Source organism: Amblyomma mixtum, chromosome 5, assembly GCF_055824585.1.
Source record: "Amblyomma mixtum isolate Tamu chromosome 5, ASM5582458v1, whole genome shotgun sequence".
Taxonomy (NCBI): domain Eukaryota; kingdom Metazoa; phylum Arthropoda; class Arachnida; order Ixodida; family Ixodidae; genus Amblyomma; species Amblyomma mixtum.
In genome coordinates this window covers 7281960-7295736 of record NC_143016.1, presented here as the reverse complement: position 1 = coordinate 7295736, position 13777 = coordinate 7281960, and the positions used below count along the sequence as shown (strand labels likewise).

At 47.1% G+C, this 13777-nt stretch overlaps 1 protein-coding gene and 1 pseudogene across 3 annotated transcripts in view; both read left to right on the top strand.

The window, feature by feature from the left end:
- Rab5 (RAS oncogene family member Rab5) overlaps window positions 1-13777 on the top strand; it is a 36846-nt gene that overhangs the window by 19214 nt on the left and 3855 nt on the right. For all 3 annotated transcript variants that reach the window (XM_089543187.1, XM_089543188.1, XM_089543189.1), the window contains exons 3-4: window positions 1802-2076; window positions 6340-6433. In XM_089543187.1, coding sequence (XP_089399313.1) covers window positions 1802-2076; window positions 6340-6433 — 369 coding nt within the window. The remainder of the gene's footprint in view (window positions 1-1801; window positions 2077-6339; window positions 6434-13777) is intronic.
- LOC149341234 (uncharacterized) lies at window positions 6441-13118 on the top strand (annotated as a pseudogene).

Sequence of the window (13777 nt, the reverse complement as noted above, 5' to 3'; positions counted from 1 at the left end):
GAGAGTACTCGCTGGAATGCCATGTGCTGCAGCCACATCAGATTTCTTCTGTCCACTTGTCACAGCACGAATTATGTCCGTTTTCTCGTCCAGGGTAAGCCTTTTTCGTTAGGGCTCCATCTTCTAGGCAGGAGGGTTAGCGGCGCGCTTTCTCACACACACCACGTCCGCGTTCACGATAGCAAGGCTAGACTAACCGGAGGCCTAGCAAGCTGAGCTTGTCAAAGACATGCGCTCAAAGGCACGGGGAAATATCCGCACGATGACGACGGCGAGCAAACACAGAGTACAACACACACAAAAAAAAACACGCTGTACTGCAACAGCGCCATCTATGAAATGTGGCACGAAACTTTTTTACTGCTGGCACCATCTGGTGAGCTCGACTCAACATTAAAACTCTCGTTTTGCGCCGCGCAGTTTGAAAAAAGTGGGACGAAGGTGCTCCGCGCTCTTACCGCTGACTCGCAATCAATAAATTTTGGGGTGCTCTCCACAAAATAGACCAAAAATTAACATTTTTTCACCTTTATTTCTCGAAAAAAGGTTCGTTAAATCGTAGCAGATCATGGAATCGGTTTCGTTATTTCGGGTTAGTCAAAGCACTGAACCCTATGGGCGTTTGAGGGGGAATTAGGATATCTTCGTTAAATCGAGTTTTGACTATGTGTGGCATTGGTAATTCTTGGCTTTAAATTCATAGATTACTGGGAGTCCTCATACCACTGCTGGCGCAGTGGTGCAGCGGATAAGTGATGTGTCGCTGCCGTGCGATGGCAGGTGCTACCACCGGTGGGGCTTGAAACCCAGGTTGCTCTTCCCAAGCAGCCTGTCGTGACCAATCATCAATTTAACTGCCACCTGCCACGGTGGTCAGTTTACTCGAAATATGGTGGGCAGGTTATGAAGGTCACATGATGTAGGTGGCCCACCTAGATTGCTGGAGCCGCCGGCTGTGAGGCTTCCAACTATTGCTGACGCCACAGTTTTTTCAGACATGGTGGTATTAACACTCGCTCATTAAAATGGTTCTAGCGCTGTCTTGTGACCAAGTCGTCATGTATTATTGACGGTGGAGCACGAATGTCCTTTTATACCTTCGTAAATTCCTGGAGAACGGCTTGCGTGACTGCGCCAAAATTTTTTTTCTGCAACCGGCACACCATAACTTTTTGTTGCCAATAGTACCTTCCCCACATTTAAGTTTTTGACCACCCGTTCTCCACTGACAGTGTTCAGAGCATGCATTAGACATGACCGACTAGATGAAACCGTTCGGTTAATGCTTGCAATACAAGGACACCTCTCGTCTGTGAAGCGATGCAATAGCCTACGCCTACACACATTCCGTGGCTGTGGATGCACTTCGCATGGTTCTGGAGATCAATAATTTTTCTGCTTCCAATAGCTGTTGTCTCAAGTCATGACAATATCTAGACGCAGAACGCTTTGCAGCTACTTTGTCATGCGGAAGACTGCGTAGTGCATGCGTATTTTGTTTACCATGCCTTGGTGCCCTTGTTAACGGCGCATACCCAAGAGGAGGAGTGGTGCTGCGTGTGTAGAGTTCGAGGCTGTTTTCCTCCTCGCCGTGAAAACTGTGTTTGCACTGGCTCAATGGGCCATGTCACGGTGCTGCAAAAAGTGAATAATCAAGCAACTCCGAAATATGAGAGGTCCGAATCGCCGGTGGATGATGTTAGAGGTTGGGGGTGCTTGAGCGGACAGTGCCATACTAGTGCAACCAGTGTGGGCTCTCTGTGGAGGCTGTGCCTCATGGTGGGTGTTTTTTTGTTTGCAGCTGCATTCCTGACGCAAACAGTATGTCTGGATGACACGACGGTGAAGTTTGAGATCTGGGACACAGCGGGCCAGGAGCGCTATCACAGCCTGGCACCCATGTACTACCGGGGGGCACAGGCGGCCATTGTGGTGTACGACATCACCAACCAAGACACGTTTGGGCGAGCCAAGACTTGGGTCAAGGAGCTGCAGCGCCAGGCCAGCCCCAGCATTGTCATTGCCCTGGCCGGAAACAAGGCTGACTTGGCTTCAAAGCGGGCTGTGGAGCTTGAGGTACTGCTTGCCTTGCAGGGCACGGGCGGAGGGAGTAGGGAGCTAGCGTTCATTGCTGCACGTTACAGGCTTAAGCATGCTGGCAGTAGAATTTCAAACTGTTTGTTTCTTCAAGGAATGTTTCATAGCACTTTAGTGTACGGCGTGGAAGGAGACCAGGAGGCGTGCTTGTAGATGATGACAGCAGAGCATATATTTGCAGCATACTAATAGAGAGAGTAAAACTGGAAGAAGCAGAAATGAATTGATAAAAAGAACAACTTTGCGCTACATTACTCATCAGCCTAACTGGTTAGAGCCCAAGTAGAACCGTGTTACATGCTAAGCATGGAGCCCCAGCTCAGACTGGACTGGATTACCTCACATTTGTTCACTTGCATTTTCAAACTCCTAATTGACAAAAATCGTTTTCAGTGGCTCGCCCCAAGCATCATCAATTCCCCCCATCAGAAATGACATACGAGGTGGGAACTACTCAGTGGATTGGTCTCAGCCTCAAGCCCAGGGTCTCGCTAACGACGCAAACCAAATCAAAAACAAATACGGTGACTCTCTCCAGTGAGGGTATCCGCACCCTGTCCCGTTGGTGCCTTTCTTGCCTCTTGCTTGGTTTAGGTTTGGTTCGGTTTATGGGGTTTATTTTCCCAAAGTGACTCGGGCTATGAGAGACGCGTAGTGAAGGGCTCCGGAAATTTCCACCACCTGGGGTTCTTTAACGTGCACTGATATCGCACAGTACACGGGCCTCTAGAATTTCGCCTCCATCGAAATTCGACCGCCGCGACCGGAATCGAACAAGCGTCTTTCGGGTCAGCAGCAGAGTACCATAACCACTGAGCCACCGCCACTTGCCTCCCACACATCGCTGCCCCCCTCTCCGCTCGTGTTGCTAGTCATTCTTGACACTGATGCACTCCCACCCATCATCAGTGCGTGTCACCTGTCAGCAACAGAAAGGGAAAGGGCCACGAAGCCACTATACCAAAGACGGCGGGGCGCTCTGTGGAAAAGAATAAGGAACAGATCCTCCGAAGAGCCGCAGTTCAAGTGACAGTAGTGACAAGCTAGCTTGACTGTCAGTTGCCAACGCTCCATGTGTGTGACGCGCAGTTGTTTTGATGTGGTGTTCACCTGGCCTGCTTTTCCGCGTTCTCCGCTGTCCAAGACCTTGCGGAAGATAGTTGTTTTCATATTAATGTGAAGTTATTGTGTGATGGTAAACTGGTAAGAAGGTTAGATCTTTTATAACTGTGACTAGGCTCAATGATCTTTCACTACAGCTGTGATGCGAAGCATGGTTGGCCTAGCGGCACAAGACGAATGGCGCGATACTGTGGCGCATATTCCACTGAGGCCCAAACTAGGTAGGCTGCATGGCCGCTACGAAACACATCGCTAGTGTGGGTGCACCTTATTCTGGGTTTTATGTGGCATAACGTTTCTTTCAGGCATGTGTGAATAGTGAATTTTCAGTGTGAAGCTAATAATTACTTGTTCGAATAGTTTGTGATTTTTAATGTAGAAGTAGTAAAAAAAGAGGCAGTTCATTAAAGCTTAAAGCATACGCCAAAAGACATGGCTTCCTGAATTCAGTAACGCAACTGAAATAAAAAAATAAAAAATAAAATGAATATAAATGGTTTTAAACTTACTTTAGGCAATGTTCAAACAGCAGCAAGCCAAAGTGAGCTAAGTATCAGTCACAAACCCTTACCATATGTTTTTTTATATGCTGCTGATTTGAAATATGAAAGTTGCTGACAGATCTACTGGATGCTGAAATTTCGGACGCGTTCCATCTGATGCAGCAATTTCTCCGACCTCAGGCATGCGGCACATGGTCAATGTGACTGCACTGTGCACGCGGATCGTGCTCATTCCGCTGCTGGAGAAGGCTGTGGCCTTAGTCGTCTTTATAGTTTCTGTTGTGGCGCTCAGGCTGGCTTGAACCCTGGCTCCATTTGGTGGCGTGTCTGAGTCTTTGGGCTGAGCGACTGAAGCTTTGAAGTTGGGAAAACAAAAACAAGGGGTTTAATGGCACTTCTACAAAAAACTTAATTACATACTCAAAAGGTTTTACGAGCGAAGGGTCAGGAGTTGAGAGTTCTTAGTGACGAGCGACTGGATGAGCCTTTTTGCCATAGCCCAAGAGCATCTTTGCTCACTCAGCATCGTCCTTAAAACCCCGTAGGTCCAGCCAACTTCTGGCTGTGTACAGTCAAACACAGGGCACATTTCTCCCTTGTCAGGAGCCATTCAAAACAGCACAGCACTGCAGCAGCAGAAACGAAGCGCTGTCTTGCACAGCAGTGTTCGAGCAAGCAGAGGCACTCGTTGCCTGAGTCAGACCATGGGGCCGGCAAAGAGGTAGCAATTCCACTGCTGACTTCTGTAGTGCAGCAACGGTGGTGCAAGCGGCTTCTCGAAAACATGTGGCTGGTGCGACACCGCGGGCGTCAACTGAAACAGACGGCGAGCTGTCCATTGTTGAACCAGTTCCTAACAGATATGGGTAGTGGCTTAATGGCCCTGTCCCATTGCCCACCCTTTGGTTAACCTGGCCAACCTGTCCAGTGGCCAACCTTTCTTTCGTCGCGGTCCCCAGGTTTCCTTCGCCAGAAAGTCATCCTCGCCCAGTGAAGCTTGGGAAGATCCTGCAGGCTCTTTCTCAGCGCGACACCGTTCCTTCGGACCTTTGGTTGGTTAGACGGTGCGTCACCAGCTATAGTCTAGCATTACCCGGCAACCAAAAGATGTCAGCGAAGGCAGTGCGCACGCATTGGAAGTGGCGCACGGCATGTTGCTGTACACCAATCGGGACAGTACCCGCAAGCTCTGTGAGTCCTTGCATAAACCAACCTCACAGCATTGTGTGCCGTGCTGCTCCGGATGGAGGTGCATCATCGGCATTGGCCAGCCTGAAGTGCGTAGAGATGCGAGCACGCCCTCTTTCACTTCTAGATGCACCGCCATGTAAAGGGCAAGGTGCACCTATCCTTGTTGAGAAGGTTAGATGGAAATCTTTGAGGCAAGCACATTTGTCGAAACATGTGGAAAGACACCAGAGAAGCGTGGGTGTGGCGCATCCTTACGGCAAGATCGTGAGCGCATGAAACTGGCGATGCTGTGTGAAGGGAGCTTTCTAGAACATCGTAATACTTAAAATACTGGTGGGTTGCCTCTCATCTAATATCAACCTTTGAAGGGTGTACACATTAAGGTATCGCCGGCTTCAAAGTTTTTGTCTTGCAACACGCAACACCGCAAATACGAAAGCCAATGCCAACGGAGCACTCACCTCAGTCATGTTGGTAGTTCTGCATTCTTATACTTTTCTTTTTCATCATCTTCGTCTTTTGGGCCTTCTGTGCCCCAGCACAGCGTAGTTTCCGCCATGGCATGTTCGCTTTTGCATCTGGGCTTTTTGTCTGGGCGTTTATCCAATCACGTGCGTTCGTCGAAGGCCCAATTTGAACGTGGCTGCCGCGCTGTGTGACGCATGCTGACATGAGAGCGATGGCGTGAAAGCATGAGAGTACGTAAGACCATCGACAGCTTCATCCAGCAGCTTATTTTCCCGAATTTTAAAACTTGAAATACTTTGAAGATATTCATAGTTTTTGAATAATGCTATTCACTTTGCAGCCCAAATCAAATGTTGCGTTATTTGCTTCAATGTTCGAAATGTTCAAATATTCGTACAACCCTTGTTTTGTCCTTTCTGGTGTGAATCCTGTTGAACCTTCTTTAACAGGGTTCAGCTGTATACTTGTACCCTGAAACCAAAAGTTTATTTGGGTAATGTTAGTTGACTAGTCATCTTTAAATTGCAAACTGTCACGGACATGTCTTGCTGCACGATCCACCTGCCCAGATTTCGCACACCACACCTGTTCCAAATGCTCATTTTTCTGTTCCAAAGCACATTGCACTGTTGGCTGCTTCAAAAGGTTCTCTAATATGATTTGGGTTAGTTACTTCTGTCTCACTGTATTGGAATGGCATGTGTGCCAAAAAATAAAAGTTGTACAGCACTGCTTCTATCTAGGTTCTTGTTGTGCGAGTAGTGTCTAAAATAAATAAATATAGACAAATAAGTAAAGTTGCAGGGCCGTGCAATGAAAATATGTATACTTCGCTGCTGTATTTGTGCTGTGGCCAGTGTTATTGACCAATGTCCAGTGATGCTAGTGACATGTTAAGGGCTTCAGATTGCATGTATTGCATCTTCAAATTTTTCTGAAAGTTTTGTTTCGTTTGCAGGAAGCACAAGCTTACTCTGAAGAAAACGGGCTTCTTTTTATGGAGACATCAGCAAAGACGGCAATGAACGTCAATGATATCTTCTTGGCCATTGGTACGCATTTGTTCTCTTCTGTTTGCTCAATCTCATGCTCACGTTAATTTCATTGATGCTTCTTGCACTTTGAACCAGTGGTGACATCTGGCAGGCCATAAGGCCATAGGGTATGTTTCAGTGCCAGAAATTATAGGCATATGACAAGCTCAGGGAGTGCCCTTTCCAGTGGTAGGTTTTTCATTATGAATACATTTTCAGTTGCATGTGGGTGGATGCTTGCGATGCATAGGCACAGCTGCTCCCTTGCAGTTGTACGAAATGCTGTGCATCAGATAGGTCAGAGCTTTGTTGAGAAGCCCATTTAAATGGACCTTCACTCATAAGATGCTAGCACTCACCAGTGATATGACACACATGGGGCAAGTCCATGAAATGTTTGGTATCAGGTTGTGTACAGTTTATGAAAAAAAGAAATAGGCTATCCCCAATCTAATATCTGAAATTTGTGGCTGAATCAAGTGCAGTTGCAATCAAACATAGCCTGAGAAATTTGGTCTCTTGAGTACTTGTCACTGAGAAGCTGCTTAACTCTCTAGATGCCTTTGCTGCTATAATTTTTAGTGTACTGACACCTTTAGGGACCAAGAAAAATCTGACTGGGGGATTTTGCCACGATTGCTTCATTTGTTCCGAAGTTACACAGGTGTACCTTTATATAGTATGCTGAGTCCTCCCCATGGCACATTAGGTAACTACGCTCTATTCCTACTTGGTGGGGTGAATTTTTAACATGTCCTGTGTGTAGTAAGTAGCAGATTAATTACCAGAGAGCATCCTTGGAGCCATGCTATCACCAACAGTTGATATAGTAAAGACCCTGATAGAGAAAAGTCTTTTGCTGGCCCAAGTCACTTTGCTGTAGAGGTGTTCTACTGTATTAAGAAAATAAATCTTGTGAGGTTGGGTAGTAGGCTGACGCCACCACAAGGTCAGTCAGTGAAACAGACAACCTCATTTCTGTGGAAGGAGTGCAACACTGCAGGCACTGTGCTAAAGGAGGCACTGGTGGAACTTTCTTTGATGCACTTCTTGCTGAGTAGTGCTAACAGTTTTGCCATCTGTCTTGTGCCCTTCCTTGTATCTGCTCTCTTCTGTTCAGTATCTTGCTACATCTTCTTGGCTAATGCCATATAATCTCCTGTAAGAGCCACAGCCGTTTCTTGAACTAGATAATTGAGAAAAAAATACAGTGGTCTCCTCTTTAGGGGAGATGTGGGTGAAACAACGGCGATTTCTTTCGGAAAAAGTCGATTTTGTGTTTTCTTGAGTTTTGTTTTTCCGCAAGCCTCTTCTTTTATGTATAAAAAAATCATAGCTGATAATCAATGGGAAGTTAGTAAAAAATGCAAATAAAGCACTCGTGGTGGCTCGCGAAAGTGCGAACTTGACCTAATTTCGGGAACGCGGCATTTCGCTCCACGGTGTCGGCCGCTCTTGAATTTTTGCGGGGAAGTAGGCCTAACTCTCTTCTACCAGAAGCGACTTTGGCAGTGGCACATGCTTGATAAAAATACAGAAAAAAGTTTTCCGCCCACGTCGAGCGTCGTGACTGGCCCTTTAAGGGGGGAGACTGGTCTCAAAACTATTTTCCTTATTTACCAACCAATATTGATGAAACTTGATGTGCTTGTGCAGTTTTTTGAGTATATTTCAAAACCGCAATTACTTTTTTTGTAAACCAATTATATTTTTAGATAATTACCCTAATTGTTTGAATTCTTGCAAGAACAATTGAAAAATAATGACTGAAGAAAAACTTCAGGTTAACACATTGATAAACACAGGAAAGAATAAGGAACACAATGTTTTTTGATTAAACAATTATTTTTTATTTCCAAAGGTCAAAAAACAGCATTGTAGTGGTCACAAAAAAGCTATTTAAAAAAATTTTGAAGAAGAAATTTAAAAATCTGCTCCCAACATTGCGTGCTTCTCATATTTGGCTTCATGTTGAAAAAAAAATTATTATTCTATCTGCAATAGGTGCCGAAATATTGAGTTTGCAGACTGGCTGAGACCACAAAATTCAGATTTTGAGAAAACGGCAAAAACAAATAGAGGTCATTTTTTAATCAAGAAAAGTAGAAAATATCAATACATTCACAGTGACAAATCATTAATATGCCCCAGGAGCATAGTCTCTTTGATTATTACAATCTTTGTGGCGCTTCTTCATGTTGTGCTGCACCTTTTCAGCAGATGCACGCTTGGTAGCAGATGCAGCTGAACCACGTCTGTCTTTCTCAGCCATACGCTGGGCACTTCGCACGCCAGGATTCATGCTTAGCTCGCTTAGAATGCCCGCTGAACTCCTCTCATAGCCCATATTTAACTTCAAGACTGCTTCTGCTACAGCTGTCTGGACACTAAAGAGAGATAGATACATGTCTCTCTTTTGGTGCCAGTGCCCATAGGAGGGAATGCAAGCACTCGTTTTGCGTTTTTCCTCATGCACAACGCTCAAGGAGTCTTTTATCGGACAGGCGCTCGTAAATATTCATTGCTGGGAAAATGCCACTGAGCGCAGTTTGTCTCTTTCCGGTGCTCACCATTGCGCGCGCAGCCAGAATTTTCACTGCAAAGGGGTTGACGTTTCGCGTACCATTGACGCGCGGTGAACTCCGCTGCGATCCCGTGTCGCCGCAGTTTACAACACGAGAGGATGAGTTTCACAGCAACACCGTAATCCCCCATCACCATGGTCGATTCTAACGCTGCCGCAGCACGTCTAAGATTTAGTTTCACCAAGAAGGCCGTTCAGCGAGTCCAGTCAAATCACAGTGAAACTGGTCTGATCAAGCAGGTTGACCGCGGCATCGCTGGCGGTCAAATCAGTCATAAGTTTTGTTGCTGCAGTTAACGACAGCTTGTGCAGTATTGAGTATACGTTCTTCTTCGCTTCCGCAACACTGCAAGGCGTCAGCATTGCTGTATCCCGACGAACACGGCCGACATCGAGAGCGCTTCCACCCGGTGGGCCCGCTAGGCCTACTTGTTTACAATGGGCACCGCAGGCTCGCCGACTCCGGCACTTGACACTGAACTTCGCTCGTCGTCGATGTCTTGCAATGCCGGAGAACGTTTCTTGACATTTGCGAACAACGAATTCTTCCTTTTTTTGCCGTATCTGTGCCTTGAGGCAGCGGCGTCGGCATCACAGCGAAATTTCCGAGGCCAGCAGCACTTGTCAAAATGGCGTCAGGGCGCGTCTCTGAAGTGCGCAGCAGACGATGGAAAGCGAGCTCAGCCAATCAGGCGAGCCCTTTTCGTCACGTGCACAGACTAGCGAATAGGAATGCGCGTGGGTACCTTTTTTATTTCATATTTTTTACTCAACCAATAGGTGGAACAGGGAGCTGGCGTGCGCAATTTGAAGAGGAAGGACCGCTCTTTCAAACGATACCAAGATCGCCATGAGCGCGGGCGTGAGACGGAAGCTGTACTTTTTTTGAAAGTGCGCTGTTTTGGCGTGAACGCTGGCTCGAAATTAGCCCCGAGGCTTGTTATAAATTGATATTACGGCTCAAATATTAATCGAAATGAGAAACTTGACAAATCGGTAGAATAATTGTTGTAGATTCGAAAAATGCAGTTTTCCAAAAATCGATTTTTTCGCGTCCAAGACCCGTCTCCCCCCTTAAATCACGTGGTACGATCGGAGCCCTTCCATTGGCTATGAGCATTCCACCGCACGGTCGGACGCAGATGCTCTTTCTTCGTTCTACCGCCACCAAGACGTGAACCAACTCTTCTGCCCGGGTTTTTCTCCTTTCTTCGCCATGGATGCGACCAAGAAACGAGATTTTCGTTCACGCAAGTTCCTGGCGAGGCATCAGAAGACTCCCCAAATGCAAGCGGAGAGCTGCGGTGACAGGAGGTTTGTCTGCTGCTAGGCCTAACTGCGGCAACGGCAATGCACCCGATTTGGATCCTTCAAGCTTCTTGTGGAGCATTGATGACTTCGTCAGTGCATCTGAGCGAAAGATAGAGATGTTCGACGACCAAAACAAGCATGAAAACGACCGTGGAAGCACAGTTATCTCTGAGGTCGGCATAATGCACGACCTCATCAGCGGCGTGGCATGCCCCGCCTGCGGACGATGTGATCTCTCTGTCAGAGAATCAGCTGCAAAACGGGAAGGCCTGGCATCGGTTTTGGAACTCTACTGCCGAAATGATGCATGTCCGACAACCGTTTTTCATCAACATACTCTTCGAGCCGTGTATCTCGATCGTGCAACGGCAGTGATGAGGTGTCCGCCCGCGGCAGTGCACGGGATACCTTCTCCGTGAATGCGAAGTCTGCGGTCGCTGCGTGCGCGATCGGCATTAGACATGAGCAGGTTCTGCTGTTTTGTGCGATTATGGGTTTTGTGAAACGGGTGCACCACCAGGCTTCTACTGCTATTGGCAAAAAAGTGCATACTGCCGCCACGAAAGCTGCCGCCGAAAACCTCGGACAAGCCAGACTGCTGACTGCAGGCGAGGCAGGATCCATGAACGTCGCACTCATGTTCCACGGAACGTGGCAGAAGAGAGGCCACAAAAAGCCACAATGGTGTGGGCGCAGCCATCTCTCTTCTGACAGGGCAGTGCCTAGACTCTGAAGTTCTCTCCAACTACTGCCTTAGCTGTAGCAGGCACAAGGCACTGGAGGATGAAGAACAAATCTGGCAGGCCTTTCACACACCTGTTTGTGAGAAAAACAACCTGCTCGGCACACGCGATGGAGACCGAGGCTGCCCTAAGGATCTGGAGGAGGACAGACCTGTATGCCACACCTCTCCAGTATGCAACATTCCTATTAGACGGGGACAGCAAAGCCTATGCTGTGGTGGCAGAGCTGGATATCTACGGGAGTGTTCCTGTGCAAAAGGAAGACTGCACAAACCATGTCGCAGAGAGACTTGGCACTGTGCTCCGGGAGGCAAAGTTCCCAAGAGGAGAGAAGCTGAAAGATGAAACGATTGCCAAGCTGCAAGGCTATTTCCAAGTTGCTATCACCAGCAACAGAGGAAATGTAAGGGATATGTACTGTGCTGTCTGGGCGTCCTACTTTCTTTCCTGTTCAATGGGATGGTGCCAGCAGCCACAAATTTTGCCCAGACGGAGAGATGTCTTGGTGCAAGCACAAGCGGGCACTAGCTTTGGGTCAGCCAGCACCAGTCCACACTCCTATCCTGAGTGTTTCCCAAGGCAAGGCGGTGCTGCCAATCTATAAGAGATTGACCGATGAGAAGCTGCTGCAACGCTGTGTGAAAGGACAAACACAAAATGCAGCAGAGTCGCTCCGAGCACAGCAGCCGAGATCTGGCTGCTGTGCCCCAAGACGAAATTCGCGACACGAACTGTGGTTGAGACAGCAACAGCAATTGCTGTCCTTTGGCTCAGTAAAGTGTACACAGGCTTCGAGGAGGTGCTACAGGAGCTTGGCATTCTCCCCTCAAAAGCACTGCTTTCTCTAAGCAAGGAGGTGGACAAGACTCGTATTTCGAACATGTCCACAAAGGCGACTGCAGAGGCTAGGGCCCATCGCTGCAACGCAACAAAGAAGGCCCGTCTGGAGGAGTCAGCTTGCAGGGACTGTGAGGGGCCAATGTATGGGGCTGGTGCCTTCTAGCTTTGTGCCCTCTTCTGAGACAACTTTGCTGGCATTCTGTGCAAATTTCATTAATATTGACTGACTATAGTACAGTAATAAACGTTTTTTAATTTTCAAACGCGTTTTTCTCTGTTCCTCATTTTGTCCCATTTTTAGAGTTTGTGCACTAAACTTTGAGCACTTTTTGTAGTCCAGTGACAATGAAAATTGGCGTGGTTATGCTTTAGCATGTCCTGAATTCAAAGAAACTGCTTTCAGAGCTTTTACCAAACATATTGAGTAAGATAATTTCAAAAGTTTCTTTATTGGGAATGATAAAACAAACTTCACATTCTAAATTTTTTCTAGAAGAGAACAGTAATGGAACCCTGTTTTTATGCTTTATTGGATTCTACTGTTCATGGGGGGCAATGTGAGCTAATTTTTAGTGTTCTGTTGCACTTCCTGTAATCACCAAAGTGTGCACAAACATGCATTGTTTCTAGCATTCTACGGTGCGCAAGAAATGAACCAAATGAGCTATCAAAAAAGTAAGAGCAGATTTGAAAAGAGCTCAAACTCTTTAAATGGTGCAAGTTTCATTGTGCTGTGACAAAAATTAGTTTTTCCGAGTAGCATCTCCCCTTAAACGGAACTTGAAGTAGATTAAAAAAAAACTCCATTATCAGAAGTTTCATTTGAGCTAAGTAGACATATGTCATGAAGCATAACTTTATCAAAAATTGCTTCAGCCCTTACTGATGTAGGCGTGCAGAAAAGAAGGAATCAGTCTTGGTCTGCTTCACAGGCTAGGAAGAAATTCTGCTCACCCTTCGTGCTCAAAGTAGTGCTGCAAAAGTACAACTGCATCTCTAGCTACACTGTCTGGCACTGCATTGGGTACAGGATCCTGCATTGGGCACAGGATCCTCCTCGCACTCATTACTGGAAGAAGATTGGTCCTCAGCTTGCACTTCAGCAGTCATTCCCTCGAGGCTTTCCTCGCGGCAGGGTGCCACATTTGCATCCAGTGCCTCGTAGTCCTGTCGCAAGAAAGGGGCAGCGGGCACTACTTGGCTGAATATGGTGTTCATACTGGTGAACAGCGCAAAAAAGGCGGGACAACAACAAGACAAGCGCTGACAGTGCTTGTCTTGTTGTTGTCCCGCCTTTTTTGCGCTGTTCACCAGTATGAATGCATACCAACTCGCCCAGATCTCAGCCTTACTGAATATGGTGTCGGCCTCAGTATTGACATCGGCAGTTGTACTTGCCTCTTCCATGTGGTTCTGTTTCGGGGAGGCTACTTTTCACTGTCGTCGCCTGCACTTGTTCCCAGGCATGGGCCAAAATGTGTATAGATGACAGCAAGTCAATACTGTAATTCTTCCCGCCGTCAGCACAAAGCAGCATTTGGTGGAGCAGCTGCCTGGATCACTCCTTGACCCATTGGCTGGATGATGGCTGTGGCATTGGCTGGCAGGAATTCGAGACTGAGTTCAGTCACCCTGCAGTTATCCACAATGAAGACAACTTTCCTGCCCTGCCGTGTGCGTCTTCCTCCAGCAGCCAATTTTCGAAAATTGCCATCGCGATGTCAAACTTCTTCACAACTTCTGTTTTAGACAGGCCAGTTTGCTCAAGCTCCTGCAAAACTTGTAGCAGCTTTTTTTCAAGTGAGAGCGAATTGTGCAGCTGTTTCTTAACGCTCTCCATAGCGCCGAAACAGATTGCACGTAGGCCTAACACAGAGCAACAGC